This window comes from Penicillium maclennaniae (genome assembly GCF_028827695.1).
Source record: "Penicillium maclennaniae strain IBT 15551 chromosome Unknown utg000003l:1.0-5670915.0:1.0-5674809.0, whole genome shotgun sequence".
Taxonomy (NCBI): Eukaryota; Fungi; Ascomycota; class Eurotiomycetes; order Eurotiales; family Aspergillaceae; genus Penicillium; species Penicillium maclennaniae.
The window spans coordinates 676130-693287 of NW_026623215.1; the positions used below are offsets into that span (position 1 = coordinate 676130).

The following is a 17158-nucleotide window of genomic DNA, read 5'->3' on the forward strand; positions in this document are numbered from 1 at the left end:
ATTGACCCCCCCCTTTACCCAACTGGGTATACGGTATTCTTGTCTCGACGTTTCGATCCACCCATTTCATTTTCCAGGGTCCAAAGGATCGAGCCTTGGCCGTGGGAGATCGAAGGCATTTCCCAGGCCCCAGTCATGTGCTTGCCAGTCGATTGTTTGGCCTCTTTTAGATGATCCCTGTGGCCCCTGCACCTCCACCCCCATAGAATGACAAGGGATGAAACCGAACCTAGAGAGTTGACATAAGCAATACCTCATCGTGGAAAGGGTAAAAGAACAGAGAAGAAAAAATGACCATGAAGAACAGGACAAAGAAAAAAGCAAGCACTCGAGGAAAGCCTTCATAGCCACCTTGGCATTCAATTAAATCAAACGTAATCAACCGTCTTTGACCCCATTTCAACGAACTCTTTGGTGAGCGGCGGCTTATTCGTTAGGGCTGCAGAAAGAAAAAAAACACGCCAGGTGCTCCCTAAGCCCACGCCTGGTGAACTGTCTAGATGCGGTCGACGCCGTCGGCTTGGCTGACCCAGACTCTCCTGCTCCGGTGCCCCAGTGCCCCGGTCCGTCTCCCCCAGGGAAGTTGTTATAGATCTCTCTGGATTGAAGATCCCTCGAACCCTCTTCCTCAGAGGCGAAGGCTTACGTCGTGTGGATCCCCAGTCGAACCCTAAAATCGGGGCTAATCCCTCACGGGCAGCTGGATAAGCGTCGAATTAGACTACGCATGTATCTGACCATGGCCCGGGCCCCCCGTTCGGCGCCATTTGCTCCCCGGTTGGACCTAGAATGACCCCCGAGCTGAAGGGTGCTAGCCTGGCCGCGTGGACTGCAGAGGCTCAACAATCTTGGGGAAGGAAGGGCCCTAATTAGAATCATCCGTAAGATTAATCATATCCCACCTGACCGGAGTCTGCGAGTTTAACGATTCCAAGCTCGACGCCATTCCCTTTTCCCTTAATTACAGTTCCTCCCCCTAACGACCCGGAACACTCTTACTTTGATTTGACTCGAACCCTACGCTTCGTATTTCCCACGTGCAAAGCATTCCTGGGTTGAATTTCTTGGACCCTTACAGTGATCGTCTGTAACGGAAACTAGCTCTCCAGCTTATCGTATCACTTTGTTTGTGTCGTCTTGGGTCTACGCGATTCTCCCCCCCACTTTGTCCACTCCACAATAACCGGGCAGCACTTGCCTTCGACTTGACCTGCCCTAAAAACATTTCCCATCGTGACCCCATCCACATCATTCTCCATCCTTGATCAACAGGATGGCTGGTCCAGGCGGTGGTCCTCCACGCAAGAGCCATACGAAGTCACGGAATGGTTGCAAGACCTGCAAGAGGAGACACATTCGATGCGACGAGACATTCCCGCAATGGTAAGTCTTCGAGTTCCCAGCGTCCCAACTTGCTGGCACCTCTGACTCGGCTCCTCAGTCGCAATTGCACCAAACATAACTGTCGCTGTGACTACCAAGATATGGCCTCAACGCAGAGCAGTCCCTCCACCTCACGGCGGGGTCCCGATCTGCTCATGACGCCGGAGATTGAAATGGAGATTGAGAATTGGCATCGAACTGGGGTCCCTCCTTACCCCGAGCTTATGCAGTGTCCGCAGTCCGGATGGTCAATTCTGTCTCGTTCAGATCTACGCTTGATTCACCATATAATCGGCCTGTCAATCGACCTACATCGCCGCCAGTTGAGCAATTGTACTGTGTGGGCGCAGAAGATGCCGAAGTGAGTCTGGCAATTGGCAGTCGCTTCACTTTAATTCTGGCTAATTGGGTTACTTTCCATAGCTTCCTCGCTATTGCACTCTCGAACGACTTCGTTATGAGCGCTATTCTGGCCTTGTCATCATTCCACTTGGCCTTTCTCACGTGCGACCAGGAGACAAAGCAGCTGGCGTATCAACATAAAGTCATCGCTCTGCGGGGCCTGCACACGGCACTCGGGGCGTTCTCGAAAGATAACTGCGAGGCTATTCTTGCGGCATCTATCTTGCTCTCCTGGCAAGCGACAGAACGGTACGTCTCGACGCTCACAGATTGACAACCCCGTCACTAACTTCCCAACTTCCTACAGCCAAAGCTGGGTCTCTCTACAACAGGGCATATCAAGCGTTCTCGAGTCGATGCACCCTTATTGGAAGCAAGAGTCAGAATTGGCTCAGCTTGTCGAGAATCACCGCGCTTTGAGCGCTACGGATTATTCGTTGACGAATGAGGAAGATTATGCGCAGTTGGATCGGACCGTCCGCGCGCTGAAAGCCGCCCAGAAGGAAATCGCACACAACCAAGAGCACTCTCAGCGCCTAGGAGAGTTGATCGAGTTTGTGGAACAGTTCCGCCAAGATTTCCCCAACCAGTCGCCTGAACAGTCCTTCGAGCGGATTCAAGTCTTGCGTCGCTGGCTCTTCTGGCTACCAGCCTCGATGCTGCGCGGTAGTGACTCAGATCTCAGTGCTCTCGTCATATTATCTCAGTTTTACGCCGTTGGTGTTGTGCTTGATCGCTTCTATCCTGAAATGGGAGGCTCATACCTGGGCGCTCTATCCATCGGTCCTATTGAGGAGATGTACCGAATTCTCGCAACAAACAGCGCTAATGATCCGTTCAACCCCGAGCTTCGTCAGGCTATGAGTATGATGGTATTACCACGTCATACTGTGGCGCGATATCGTGGCCGTCTCAGTTGGTCTCCCAGTTCTTCGATCGAGCAGTACTCCCCCGGCCCGCCAAGTCCATATCACGCTCTACCCGAGTATCCTCTTGCATCTTCCTCATCGCCTGCATCCGCTTCTCCTTCATACGCCGCATATACCCCACCTCTCCAGTCTCCTCCCGCTGTCACTGTTGCCGGCTCTCCCTTCCACCTCGACGGCTACGTTACTGCCGCTTCTTCACATGCGCTTTACCCTCCTTCACCACAACTTCTTGATACCCATGACCCGCAACTTGGTCTTTCTGATATGAACCACACGGCTATTTCACATTCCTCCGCATATACCCCTCCTTATGGCAGCGAAGTCATCTGCACCGACATGCCTCGCGCAGGCAGCACGCTAGGCCTGAACATGGAAGTCTACGCCCAATCGCACCCACTCGAAATGCCAGGCATGGTAGCGCCCGAGACCTGCTGGACCTAGCCATCCAAATCTGAAGAAAAAAAAACAAAAATAAACAAAACACCATATCTTTTGTTCGAACTACGAAGTGTGACTTTGGTCCTGGGATCTCTTCTCTCATTTCACCAGTTGACTCGATCTTCCTGCTGATATTCATAATATTCGAGCATGAGCGTTGGTGGCTATTCAGCTCTGTTCTGGAGAAATCGACTCTTGAGTGATATATACCCGGGTTTTATTAAATCCCTTTCGTTGGCATGGAAGCCCCTGTATGCTACTTTTCCCTCCATAAGATCCTCATCTCACACAATTTTTACATTAGCACCAAGGGTCGAGCTATGATATACTCACAGCCTGAAAGGCCACTTAAATCTGATTTGACGTAAAGTTCACCTATGTATACACTTCCCCACACAGCCCGAGGGAGGCTGATGCGAGACGCCCAGCCCAGGCTGACCCTAGATCGCCAGGAACACGCCCCAAACTTCACCAAGTGGGTGAACATACTAAATTTAGAGCGGATACGGGATAACCTACTAGTCTAGTAGATCCACTGATCCTATCAAGCTTTCCCCAGCATACCTCGTATTCGGCTACGCCCACTCCCCACCCAGATCGAACTATACATGCCCGCGCATTATGCCAAGGCATCCAGTGCAATAGCACCAATCTTAGTTGGAGTAGGAACTTCATAACTCTTTCTGGTCATTTGGTCACGAGATCGTTTTTCTGTGATGTGAACCCAACTGCTCAGACAGATGAGAGGTTGCAGGTAACGTATTCCACGGCAAACCCGCCACCCCCAAACACCATAGTAAATGCGAAAAATTAGAACTTCGTATCTCAATGACGATTGATTATTCTACCTGAAGCTATTGCCCTTAGCTATAACCATCTATTTTAAGTGAGATTTATTAATCTTCTAGAAAGTTAGCTAATATTAAACCGCTTTACCAAAAATTACAGGAATTCTGTCGCTTAGTACACGTAAGTAGTATCTACGATAGTAACCTACTATAAGGGCATAGAGGATTGTATAGTAAGCCTAGTAGAGCCTAGTAGAACATAAGGTTATATATGTGACGCATGACTACCTTTGGGACTGAGGGGGAACGTGATCTGGAAAGAGCCGTTAGCCTAAATATTATAGTGTCCTATTAGTAATTATAAGTAACTATAGGCCTTAGTTTATAAATACATTTTAGGGAAAGATATATAAGATATTATTAATTTAATAATAATTATTAATTGCTTTTTATCTGTGAAGAATCTACGTGTTCAGGGTAGAAGCCCTGTCGGTTAGGTAAGGAAGAATGTCTGGACTCAAGTCTGGTATTGAAAGAAGCAAGACTGATTCTTGCTAAGTCTAAGTTATCTGGAAACCCTCTCGTTTTAAGTACGAATCGGGTCCGAGACTTGCTTATTACACTGCAGGGTAAACCTTCACCGCTAGTCCTTGGTATTCCTTTACAAGCTCCTTTACGTATTATATTATTCCGAGGAAAGAATACACAGAGGGCTTTTATACGGTTTCTATTGCTAGCAAAGTAGATAAAAGAAGGAAACTAGGATTCTAGGTATTTTATACCCTAAACGATCTCTTCTAATCTACCTATATCCACTAAAGACTACCTAGTACAGTCAGAGATAAGGTTAAGCCACGCCGCCATTAAGAATAAAAGTATATAGATAGTCACTAGGCGATAAATAAGCTTTTTATATAGCTCATTAGTATATATATTAGTCTATACTATATATAATATGCCGTCACTTAAATCCACGACCTCTTTCCCCCTACTATCATACTAATTGTCTCATAAACTTCACTATTAGCTTTTCGAAGTCTTGAAATAGCGAGCGTAATTAGATAGCTAGTTATCCAGAGAACCTATTTATAAAAGCTAAGGAATCTGCCTGACTATCGTGAGGTCCGACTTATGGCTTAAAAATCATGCTTTTTATATATTAAAGAGGGTGGTAACTTCCTCAGTTTACTGCTCGCTAGTTATCCACTTTGAAACATTCTCTGCATGCTGCCACCGAAATCTAAATGGTTAAAAAAGCTGCTTCTGTTTCCCATACGCTCAGCGACTAGGAACTATGAGAGTAAAGAAGGTAAGCTAAACACTTCCACTATGCTCGCCCTATCGAGGTGGGACTCAATTATGCAGAGTTTATATCATGATACCGATGCCACGTACTTTAAGAGCAGCACCAGCAAAATCTAACTTGGCTATAACAGGCTTTGAGGTTTTACATTTATTTTCAGGCCGTGGTATACTCAATGTTCTCCAAACATGTATTGAATTGTGATAGTCTATATGTCGCTCACTAATGGGTCGGGGCAAATACTCTCGCGCACGCATACTCCTTTCCATTCCTTCACTTTTTCTCCCAGAACAAATTAATATCTTTACCCTCAATCCAGTCTGCCATAGCCTTGTACATGTCGAAGAAACCCTCATTTTCTGCGTTAGGTAGGTCGTTCAAAATTGGGTGGCCCAGCGAATGTTGCGCTACGGCCAGATACTGATAGCCGGGTGTGTACTTTGCAAGTTCTTCTTTGGGGAACTCGGGTACACTTTTGCCATCTACCGGAACGACCCTGTCCTTCTCGTAGAACAATTTGACGTATTGTGCCTTCCACTCATCTTTCTCCAACTTGCAGAAGAAGATGAAGCGGCAGTCACAGTCAATGTCGATAGGAATCCCCTGAAGGGTGAATCGCTGCGTGATTGTAGCTTTCATTTTCCCCACGCCTCGACCTTTGCTGAGGTTGACATTGGCGAGTGTACCATTCTCCCGATGCGCGATAAAGTCGCCATTGTCGCGGCCTTTGATAGAAACATCTATGAATTCATCAATTGGGAGACCGCCGGACCAAGCTGTATAATAAGTTAATGGACGATCGTTTCAAAGCTTCCCCTGACTTACTAGTCCAGACGTAAGCGCCCTCGCTGGTAAAAAGACTGCGGTAATTGTGCCATTCGGAAAAGTCTCTGTAAACTGGCCAACCTTTGCAGAGTTCAACGATGCACTGCCTAGCAAGTTTCTCTTCGGTGCTGCCATTGATATGGTTGCTGTGAACCCGTTCTGTTTCTTGGGCTGGAACGTTGTAAGGTTTGTGCTCGTTTGCAGACATTGCGGCAACAAAATAGAAATGAGATAAAATTGAGATAAAATTGAGAGTTTATAACCGAAATTATTTCGATATCGACAGACATCGAAAATTGCAGAGCGAATCTTAGCTTTTATAGAGCCCCAGAGGAATAAAATGACGATATATCCCAATTATGTGAGATCATAAACTGCGATCAACATAAAGTTTGAATATGGGTCAGCGGAGCCACCAGGTTGTTTGCGGCTTCCCGGAAGCGACGGGATTATGTTCGGAATCTATCCCGAATCAACCTTCCTCCATTTTACCTGAGCGCCAAGCTTGAGACAATGGTTCATATAATCATAACACTCTAGATTCAATGAAAAAACCTGTTTAGAGCCCTATACAGGATCCCTGTCGCAATACCCACCCAATGATCTTGTCTTTAGCCTTCGGTATCGGACCCGCGACTAAAGGCTTTTCGGGAGCGTCGGATTTCAGTTTGATCTCGTCAACTCTTGTTCTATCACAAATTACACTTCAAGATTGCGCCGAGCGGAAGATCAATGGCTATGACACGCCTATGACGTTGAGAAGCCATATACTTGGCCCAATATTTTATCATTATCCGTGCCTTGCGTACCATACTAAAGTGACTGCATTCCCCTCTCGAAACGAAAAACATAACTAGTCCTTTACCAGAAATTTCACAAAATGGCCAAAAGGGTCGACGTGGCTATCGTGGGATCTGGTTCTGCTGGACTCTGCGCTGCTCTGTGGCTGTCAAGGTACAACATTCGTTGCAAAATTTTCGAGAAGCGCGATGGACCTCTTAAGCTTGGACATGCGGATGGCGTGCAATGTCGAACAGTGGAGATCTTTGAGAGTTTTGACATCCACTCCCAGTTGCTGGATGAATCGCATCCTATTGTCGAAGTCATGTTCTGGGCTGCTGAAGACACCAAATCCGGCATACGTCGACAAGGTCGGACTGCAGACCCGCCACCAGGGCTGTCACATCAGCCGCATGTGGTCTTGAAACAAGCCAGGGTCAACGAACTGATGATTGAGGAGATGGGAAAAAAAGGTCAAGGGGTGGACTACGACTCCAACGTCGTAGACGTCATTTATCACAAAAATCGTGATGAGTATCCCATCACGTGTATTGTGGAACAGAATGGCGTACAGGAGACCTTTGAAGCCAAATATTTGCTGGTAAGTACTATGAATTGAACTTGAGAAAAATTTGGTTGACTTTTATTAGGGTTGTGATGGTGCTCACAGCACAACCCGGCACGCTTTGGATATCAAGATGGAGGGAGATAGCACTGATGCTATTTGGGGAGTTATGGATGGTGAGGAATCCATTCATTGGTATGAGGCGTTGTTCTAATAATATTCCAAAAGTGACTGTGCAGACCGATTTTCCTGATATCAGGAAGAAGTCGACTATTCGTACCCCGGAAGGCAGCGTTCTGATCATCCCACGCGAGGATCCTGGTCTTATACGTTTCTATGTGGAACTTCCGCACGGAACCAATTCCAAAGAAGTCCGGCTAGAGACCATCCATGAGATGGTACGCCGAATCATGCGCCCATACTCCTTTGACTTTAGAGGATGCTTATCTTGGTCGGCATATTCTATTGGGCAGCGAGTTGCTAGTTCACTGCATCAGGACTATCGCATCTTCCTTACCGGAGATGCTTGCCACACACACTCTCCCAAAGCAGGACAAGGTATGAATGTGAGCCTCCAGGACGGGTATAACATTGGATGGAAACTAGGCATGGTGCTCTCGGGAAGGGCAAATCCGTCGCTCCTGAAGACTTATGTGACTGAGCGTGAGAAGATTGCTGAAGATCTGATCGACTTTGACCGCCGCTTTGCACGTATCTTTGCATCCGATGTTGACCAACCGGCAACTCCAGAAGAATTTGAAGATGCATTCGTTAAATCCGGCAAATTTACCACAGGTTTAGCTGCAACCTACGAAGAATCGGCGATCACTGCAAAGTCGTCCAAATCGCATTCGAAAACAATTGAAAATGGCATGCGGTTCCCTACTTCTCAGGTAGTGAGATACTGTGATTCAATACCAACGCAACTATTGAAGGTATTGCAATCCGACGGAAGATGGAGGATTGTCGTGTTTGGGGGTCAATTGGAGAACCTTGACAGAGTGAACAAGGTAATAAATCATGAGGATTCTAGGTGGACAACCATTTAATTCATTTGCAGATTGGGCACTTTTTCCTCTCGGCCAAAAGCCCTTTGATGGCCTACAAGAGCAAGCACGATTCCATCGATAGCTTGATAGAAATCTTGCTTGTTATGAAGGGAGATCGGTCGAAGATTGAATTCAAGGACTTTCATCGTGCATTCTGGCCGGAGACGGGAGATCTGAACTTGAATGGTACGTCGCTGTTGGGACGAGAAATCCGTGAGTTCAAACCTAGGTTTGGTACTAATTGGCATAGATTTGAACAAAATTTACTTCGACGATGAAAGCTATCATCATGGTCACGGTCATGCATACGACGCGTATGGCATTGATGCTAAATCAGGCTGCATCGTTGTAGTAAGGCCTGATCAATGTAAGTCTTCTTTCCACAGTACTCGAACATTATCTAATTGATAAAAGACGTTTCTGCCATATATGGGTTGGAAGAGTATGAAAAGTGCTCGGAGTATTTCGGGCAGCTTTTCTGCAAGCCAAAAGACTAGAATCTGAAAATAAGACAAGTCCTTCTGCTTAAGTCTGCCAGATTTGTCTATGTGCCTTCCTGAAGCCGGCCGTCAGTGGTTCCAATCAAATGTCTGTTGTCTGCTTCTCGCTAGAGGCTTATATAATTATTCTTGCTTTAGTAGTAGGTTCCAAGTACAATGTAGTGTTACTCGCGAAGAACTAAACTAAGTACATGAAAGAGTGTCCTTATATATCTTTCGCCTCTAATTCCTGGTCATACCTGAGGTATACCAGTGCTTGGCGATGTACGGCGGTACATCAGGATCACGTGTGTTGGGTTTACCGTCACCTAGTGTTGTGGTGTATTCTCTTTCCTTGTACAGTATGCATATATAAACATTCAAATTTGAGAAGGTAATTTAAGAGGATGAAACTGGACCAGAGCATTAAATTGTTCATCGTTTTAAGATCATTCTCACTGGTATCAGTGAGATACCAATGAGGGTGTGAAGGTGTTTATAGATTTTGTTATCTATATTTTGTATATATCCTGAAGCTTAGTTATAAACTACCGAATGTAACGAAGTTTCTATAGTGCCGACTACCTACACTTTCCGATAGATTCTCTGACCCTAAAGCTAAGATATTTAGACGGAAATACTTAATTAAGGACAGTCGGCTCTTTTGTTTCTGAGCTCTCTATAATGATACCCTTTAATTCTCCTTAGATAATCTAGCAAGGCTCTCTTCTAGTTATAAGACCTTGATAACTATATTCTAGTAGATTACGTATAGGTTATACCCTATTATCCAGTCGCCTCCTAGTAATCTTAGTAGCTATATTTTAAAGGAATCTCAGATATAAAATAAGAGGTAAGAATGTTTAATAATATAGACGTCTCCTAGGTATTTACCTAGACCTATAGATTAGAGATATTCTTTAAGCACTGAGCTAAAAAATCCTAAAGTAATGTTCGACGATCTAGAAAAATAATCGGTGCTATAGATATAACTAGCTCTATTACTACTTATAGTCTGCTAGATTTTATATTTAGTAGACTGCGAGCGCTTAGCCTTAGTATATTAGTCCGGATTTAACTTAGAACAAAGCTTTTGGGTACTATCTTACTATATAACTATAAGATAGCCTAGGGATATTAGGGTAAGAGTAATATATATATATATAGACCTAACTATTTAGTATTTCTATAACTACCTAGCTTTTAATTAAATATAGCCGCCAGAAGTTATTGTAGCGGCGTAAGAGATTATTACGACGTTTTGGGACCCGAAATGTCTTCATATTTGTTTAAGATTTGAAATTAACAAGGTCCATTGAGAATATGCCACGATGGCGAGTACCTCGCATTGATGATGCAATCGCAGCTGGTCGATGGACTCGGAATGTGCCCTAGTTCACGCAGCCATGACTGGCGATATCGCGCTTTGCGGGGTCGACGTCGTGATGAGAAAGCTGATTTGGAGTAATCCAATCAAGTGAATCGATGCTGTTGCGCGATCCCAGGCTTTGAAATGTCAGAACTTCCTGTCAGTCTACGCTATCTTTAACAAGAAACTGAATGTTTTCTATACTAGGCGTCTCGAGCGAACTTAAACTGTCGACTTGGCTTCAAATCAACATGTCCGCCGTGCAGAATAATCTCGTGCCCGCTCAGCCCCATATCCAGTATCATCCTGACTTTGAGAAATATCAAGACCGTACTCGTCGTCGCCAGGAAACTGAGACTCTGCAGGATACTGTGCCGGTAGGGTTCCCTCGGAAGTTGAATTCCCCACTTGTTTGGGAAGGGAAAGACATTGAGAAACTGGATGACTGGATCTATCATTTGAGTGATGTTCAACTCGACGAGATCGACAAGGGTCTACAGAGTTTCAAAAGTGCGTTCGTGGCAACTCCAAAAGACGTTCCAATACCAAATGTACTAAGGACCTCAGCGCGCAATCTCTCCCTGGGTCACATCAGCGACTCTACATTCCCTCTTCCTACTCTTCACTCGGTCCTTCGAGATCTCTCCAAGGAGATCCAGACCGGCCGAGGCTTTGTCGTTCTTCGGGGGGCTACGTATCGATGACTACTCTCGAGAGGATAATATCATGATTTACGCTGGCGTGTCCTCCCATTCTGGCAATATTCGAGGACCTCAGCAGGATACCAGGCTGGAAAATGGCACTTCTCCCATAATCTCGCATATCAAGGACCTCACCGGTATAGTCGACGAGGACAAGATCGGCGCACCATCCAATACTGCCGATAAGCAGGTATTCCACACCGATGCAGGAGATATTGTTTCCCTGCTTTGTCTAGGCCCTGCCGCCGAGGCAGGAGAAAGCTATCTATCAAGCAGTGGACACGTCTACAACATCTTGGCCAAGGAAAGGCCAGACCTCATCCACACATTGTCTCAAGATTGGCCAGTCGATGGGTACGTCGTGAAAGCAGCAAAAACATATACACTAGTAACAAGAAAACCACAGATTCAATAATCCCCAGAAGCCATACACACTTCGGCCTCTCCTCTATCACCAGGCTGCCACCGCAACTACTCCTGAACGTGTTCTGATTCAGTATGCACGACGGTACTTCACTGGTTTTCAAGCCCAGCCACGATCTAAGGATATTCCACCCATCACCGAGGCACTCGACGCGCTGCATATTCTGGCAGAGAAGCACCGCGCCGCACTAGATTTTCAATAAGGTGATGTGCAAATATGTGAACAATCTTAGCATTTTCCACGCCCGAAGTGGGTTTCGCGATGAGCCCCGAAAGCAGTATGTTTGCATCCAACATCCCCATGTCTGAGAAAGTTTCATCGTCCTGACTACCTTAGGCGCCACTTACTGAGACTTTGGCTCAGAGACCCGGAGAATGCTTGGGAGACACCCGAGCCACTGCAGCATCGGTGGGATACGGTGTACAAGGAAGTGACTCTGGAGCAGCAGGCGTTCCCCTTGGAGCCGGCTCTTCGTAAGAATGTGGGCTCGTAGACGCATCGTTTGAATAGTGCAGAGCAAAAGCACTTGAACTTATTGTCTTCGTTGCGGGCCCGAATATTTGAGAGTTGCGTACTAGTAGCGGGTGTGCGTACCAGATGTGAGGAAGGTACTCACCATATCCTATTCGCTAAATGACTGCTTGAGCATTATCTCTGATTCATCTCATTGCCTCAACGGAACTAGTCAGGCTCCATCAGGTTAATGGAAGTTCGATCACCTTTTCATCAGACCGACAGGAAGAAATTTCGTCTTTCCTAGTCCGTCTCAATTTGAAGCTCTGTGAGACTTAGCTGAAATCTCCCATAGGAAGGACCTATGAGAGAGAGGAAACTCGAAGAATCGCCCAAACACTTCATCAAAATAGTCAGGCTGATAGTGGCATTTAGGTCTGATCTACCTTGAGGTCAATTTCTATTCGTGACCTCAATTGACATTTAAGTCCTTGTCTACACATGGAGCTCGGCCGCCCGCACATTTACTGGTGCATCCACTCGCTTGCCTGGCTCGTCCCCTCGCAGCCGATCAGTTTCATCGCCAATTGATCCATCAGCTTCAATCCTCCCAATGATCCCCTTGCTCTGTCCCGCTTTTCAAGATAGGCAATCAAGCCGATGAATGGCAGAGTCAAAGCTCCTGTCACTAAGCTTGCGACATAGCCTTTATGAAAATTCGGAGCAGCCGTGGCAGGGTAAAAGACCAGAGGCCACCAGGTAACAAAAGCGAAGTCGAACGAATTCATGAACCCGGTCGTAATGGCGCGCAGCTGGAAGTCATGACCAGTCACATCCGCCATCCACGAGTACCATACTGCCTGAGGCGCAAAGGTCGTTCCGAGCAGATAAAACGCGAAGAAATACCCCGCATCTGTCGATGGACTTGAAACCAGAATGGATGAGCCAATGACAAAGGTCAACCCGATGGCAATGGAAACTTCCCAGCGAGACTGCAGCTTGTCGGATATCATGGCATAAGCAAGGGTACCGACAATCGCGGTCGCATAGATGCCGGTTGGGTAATTGTTCTGTTGGATGGTCGTGTAACCTCGAGATGCCATCCAGTATGCCATGACGTTATTTTGCAGCATTTGCACGCAAAGAGAATACACTGGGAACCGTGAGTGTGGTGTAATTTTCTAGGATCATGCAGGGGAAACTCACGCATGAAGATAAAGGGTAACAGCCAGAATTGCCAGCTGAGTAGGACACGTTTAAACACGGTCACATCCCACGACTGCTTGCGGAGCGCACCGAGTCGAGTCGCAGCGTGCTCCTTCTCCTCCGGGCTTAGATACCACGCTGCGCGATGTGCGGGCAGATCGGGAATGAACACCCAACCTATGGAAAACCGCGTCTGTTAGTGTTTCCCTTCTGTCACAATGTAGAGTCCGGCGAGCATACCGAATAAGGCGACTGGAATTGTTATCACCGATACGATAATGAAGATCCATTTCCAGGCAGGAAGGCCACCCTTCCCCGCTAGTGTTGCTAGCAACCCTGCTTGAATCCATCCGCCCGCCATCGTACCTAATTGACCGAAAACACAGAAGACAGCAGCTCGAATGCCCAACTCGGACCTCTTGTACCACGAACCAAGAATGAATTGGGCTCCCACACTGGTTTGCAGTCAGCGTCTAGACTTCAAAAATCCTCCGATTGTGTTTGTGGATAAACTTACTATGCAATGGCGGAAAATCCTCCCTCGATTGCATTCAAAAGAATAACCTGCCAAGCATGGGTCATCTTATACGTGATCAAGGTCAAGATGCTCCAGGTCAGATTCGCTGTGACGAAGACATATTTGGGCCGCACGATCGTCAAGAGACTAGTCCCCGGCATCTGGCAGACGGCGTAAACCACTAGGTACGCGGTACTCATGTAGTTGTACTGTTTGCCATGGAAGCCCAGAGCCTCCTTCATGCCGCTGATATAGGCAGAGGAATAGCTCGCCCGAGTGACGCCGAACAGGAACCAGATCAAGGAGAAATATGGGAGGAGGGTCACATCGAGTTTGGCCAGCAGCGCACGATCCTTGGCATTCGAGCCCCAGAGCCATATTGCAAGCCATGTCGTCGCTGCACCCATGATGCGAAACTAGTCTCTGTCAGGAGACGGGAACTGGGGGACTGCGACCGATGCAGTGGCTGGATGAAAGCTTTTGTCGCCCTTCCTATCGCACAATTCTGACGAGCAATCTGGATCAGGCTTGACACTTAGTGTAATACCCCAGAAGATGGCTGCCATCCGTCATCACACACTAGGCGACCAAGACTTCACGAGTCAGGCAACTTTGCCCCTTCCGCCCTGGGAAGTGCTCATCCACCAGATCGGACAATAGGAATGCCAGGACCAGGAGGCGACAGACTCTCCATAGACGGCAGAATCAGGATCGAAGAACTGTCACTGGTGCGAGGAGACAAGGCCCGCAAATCACATGCAGAGCAGATACCTGAGGGGAGTGTTCGAGATTTCATGATCCTTAGCCATCACATTGTTTATCCCTAGAATGAGACTGGGCGAAATACAAATGACCTGCAGGAAATTGATTCAATTTTCAACCATTAAAACACATTCAACACCCGACCTCGCCATTTTACTTTTTTCCATGTCTTGTTTACTCTTCGCTCGAATCGAAATAAAGGGATTCGAGTTCCCGAACTATTTATAAGGTGAAAAAAAATGCTAATTATTTTACGAGAATTTAGTATATCTCCTTAATCTTGCACACCATCCTTGGGCATTCCGGCAAATTTGTCTCCTCAACTGGAAGTACAAATCCACCCCGCCATACTGTCTTATCTTCGCGATCGCAAACCGCGGCCACGAGTGGGTCGCCATCAATTCGCAGCCCCCGCGGTCGGGTTGATCTGGTTTCGACGCACGTTGCACCTCCAACAAACCGGTCGGGCTTTGGATGAATTTGTCTGCTAGCGACATACTACACCAGTCTCACAATGAGTTCACTTGACCTCTCTAGCCTTCTCATGAAATCCTCTGTCTTGCTCGGTCACTTTGTGACATTGATTGATCTTTGGATCAAGCATATCTGTTCTTTTGCAGTGATTTACAGTGGGACATATTTCCTTTGTCTATTCCCAGAATGCTTTTTGTATACCGTCGCAGCTTGGCTGTCTAGCGACTGCAAAAAAGGGTCAGTAAGGGTTCCGCTTCGGTTCGCAGGGTGAACAGAGTCACCGAATAGCTAGCATAGTCCGGGCGCGTGGAATGGCTTGGAATGGTACAGAGTCTTCAAGAGCATCTCGAGAGAAAAGGCAGAGTGAACCACGTTGCATAAGATCTTTAAGACCTGCGGCTAATATGTAGCTCTGGGAAGTTTGTTGACCCCTGATAGGGCCGACCATGATTTAAAGCTACGCATATGCATCACGGGGTGTGAATGATCCTAAGCACTTCCACATCGCAGCTTGCGCTTTGCGAAGTCCTTCAATTTTTCGATGTGTTACTGCGTGTCTTGGCTTTTCCAGCTCAGTGCCTGCATCGAAGTGACTGGGCCAACATAAACCTGGTTAGGATGGTGCATGGCCAGCGGCCACAAGCCGTCTAAGCCCGTTGATTGGGACACCAATTGGGCATACATGTCACCCCAGATCAGACCCCCGAGGATACGCATCTGGCTATTATAGTGGGGCGACTCGTCCGGTCTGTCGAAGCCAACGACCGGATCGAAAGAAGGGTCGATAGCGAGAACAAATGCCGGCGGAGTCGCCTGGAAGCATGCCAGAGGGGGCGGCGTCTTCGGGTTTGGTGGTGTATGATGCAAAGGACGCCGGGTCAATAGCCAGAAATACGTCTCGTTGTAGTTTCAGAGAGATTTTGCTCTCGTTCTCAGCTGAATCGTCGTTGAATGTCTCGTTGAAATGCCATAAGTTGACTATTAGCTTGGCTCTTTCCATCTACTTGAGGATGGGTAGGTACGAACCTTTTGGCTGCCTCAGTGTCACCCTCCGCAAGACTAAGTTCCCTTCCATCTATCCAGTGGAGTTTCAAATATGGCTTGATAGCGTCACTGCCTGTTTGGCCTGTTCCCCAATCAAATATGCTTGTTTCCAAATTTTGAACAAATTCAATCCATTTTTGCTCGGATTGTCCATAAGTCAGACGATAAACGGCCAGCCCATGGTTTTCGATCAAGTCATTCTGTTTCGCGTACTCAATCTGAGCTAACGCGGCAACGATCCATGGCTCCTGCAGCGTGGAGTCGAGCGAATCCCCACGCATCTCTCTTCTGACTTGTTCATGGGCAGTCAATTGATCCATTGCTGAATCAAAAAGGGATTCACCAGAAGTTTGCTTGGTGTTGTCACCGCTTGAAATCCTTTCAACGATTCTCGTAATCATGACCTGGTCACTGACACGCTTCATGTGTTGGGCGTACGCCGGGCCTCGTTCAGTAATGTCCTTGGAGTATATCTCTGGTGGCCCGTTCCCCTTTTTTGGGGCCTTGTAGCCTTTGTAGCCTTCCATTGGTATCATGATGTTATAGTCCGCTCGAATGGAGACTTCTAGCAACATCTGGACCGCATCCCCTAGTTCCCACTGCTTCTCATCTGAAAAGACCGTTTCCTTGTTGGAAGGTTGATATGTAAGAACTTCCTGCATTATTGGAACTCTCAATTCGTCGACATGTTGTCGGACCCATTTGTGTGCGCGTTGAGTGACCACCTCTAGATGGGCAGTCATGTACATAGTCCAAAGATCGGCGACATTGACATGCTCCGCACCAGTCTCGGTCCTGCGCTTATTGATCACCGTTTCGAGCGTTTCGCAGAGATCGTGAATGAGGTTAAAGGTCACGCGAAGGTTCTCTTGTACCTGGTGGGTGTTGAGATACTCAAACACTGCGACTACCGCTGACAGCTGCTGACAGGCTTGGTCGAAGTTCTCACGGAGGTGAAGTTCCTTTTCCTGCCATCTTTGATCGCTCAAGGGCGAAATGCCTTCCCATAGCCGTGACTTGAGAGACTGCATATTTTTGCCGACGCCGCAGAGTCAGCTACTGTCTTCGTGTGAGCCGACACGAGCCATGATACGATCCATGATGGAAATTCCATTGGAGCCTGGTGGGTAGCTGCCTTGCAAAATGGCGATGTCTTCCTCGACCAGATTAGTGACGGAAGGCCGCGTCCCATTTGGAAGTGGATTTCCAAAGGCAAATCCAATGAACTTCACGGCGGTCTGGGGTTCTAGAATGCGATCGACTGCGC

At 47.2% G+C, this 17158-nt stretch overlaps 7 protein-coding genes across 7 annotated transcripts; 4 read left to right on the forward strand and 3 right to left on the reverse strand.

Annotated features, from left to right (window-relative positions):
• Positions 1-1273: 1273 nt before the first annotated feature.
• N7477_002344 (putative C6 transcription factor RosA-like) lies at positions 1274-3155 on the forward strand (the record flags this gene model as incomplete). The annotated part of the gene is given in 4 exon segments (XM_056964007.1): positions 1274-1383; positions 1397-1744; positions 1807-2034; positions 2093-3155. The coding sequence occupies 4 exon segments, from the start codon at positions 1274-1276 to the stop codon at positions 3153-3155; spliced, it is 1749 nt and encodes a 582-aa protein (XP_056823960.1).
• A 2361-nt stretch (positions 3156-5516) lies between these two features.
• N7477_002345 (uncharacterized protein) lies at positions 5517-6276 on the reverse strand (the record flags this gene model as incomplete). The annotated part of the gene is made up of 2 exons (XM_056964008.1): positions 5517-6019; positions 6069-6276. 2 exons carry the CDS (start codon positions 6274-6276, stop codon positions 5517-5519), a joined length of 711 nt encoding a protein of 236 aa, XP_056823961.1.
• Positions 6277-6948: 672 nt separating this feature from the next.
• On the forward strand, positions 6949-8870 carry N7477_002346 (uncharacterized protein; the record flags this gene model as incomplete). The annotated part of the gene is made up of 5 exons (XM_056964009.1): positions 6949-7449; positions 7499-7589; positions 7642-8423; positions 8474-8648; positions 8713-8870. 5 exons carry the CDS (start codon positions 6949-6951, stop codon positions 8868-8870), a joined length of 1707 nt encoding a protein of 568 aa, XP_056823962.1.
• A 1691-nt stretch (positions 8871-10561) lies between these two features.
• Positions 10562-11637, forward strand: N7477_002347 (uncharacterized protein; the record flags this gene model as incomplete). The annotated part of the gene is made up of 3 exons (XM_056964010.1): positions 10562-10828; positions 10878-11365; positions 11418-11637. 3 exons carry the CDS (start codon positions 10562-10564, stop codon positions 11635-11637), a joined length of 975 nt encoding a protein of 324 aa, XP_056823963.1.
• A 59-nt stretch (positions 11638-11696) lies between these two features.
• Positions 11697-11928, forward strand: N7477_002348 (uncharacterized protein; the record flags this gene model as incomplete). The annotated part of the gene is made up of 2 exons (XM_056964011.1): positions 11697-11737; positions 11799-11928. The coding sequence occupies 2 exons, from the start codon at positions 11697-11699 to the stop codon at positions 11926-11928; spliced, it is 171 nt and encodes a 56-aa protein (XP_056823964.1).
• A 484-nt stretch (positions 11929-12412) lies between these two features.
• On the reverse strand, positions 12413-14018 carry N7477_002349 (pantothenate transporter; the record flags this gene model as incomplete). The annotated part of the gene is made up of 4 exons (XM_056964012.1): positions 12413-13041; positions 13095-13271; positions 13335-13549; positions 13612-14018. 4 exons carry the CDS (start codon positions 14016-14018, stop codon positions 12413-12415), a joined length of 1428 nt encoding a protein of 475 aa, XP_056823965.1.
• A 1375-nt stretch (positions 14019-15393) lies between these two features.
• On the reverse strand, positions 15394-16922 carry N7477_002350 (uncharacterized protein; the record flags this gene model as incomplete). Its single annotated transcript, XM_056964013.1, has 3 exons — positions 15394-15687; positions 15743-15839; positions 15874-16922. The coding sequence occupies 3 exons, from the start codon at positions 16920-16922 to the stop codon at positions 15394-15396; spliced, it is 1440 nt and encodes a 479-aa protein (XP_056823966.1).
• Between the last annotated feature and the right edge of the window lie 236 nt (positions 16923-17158).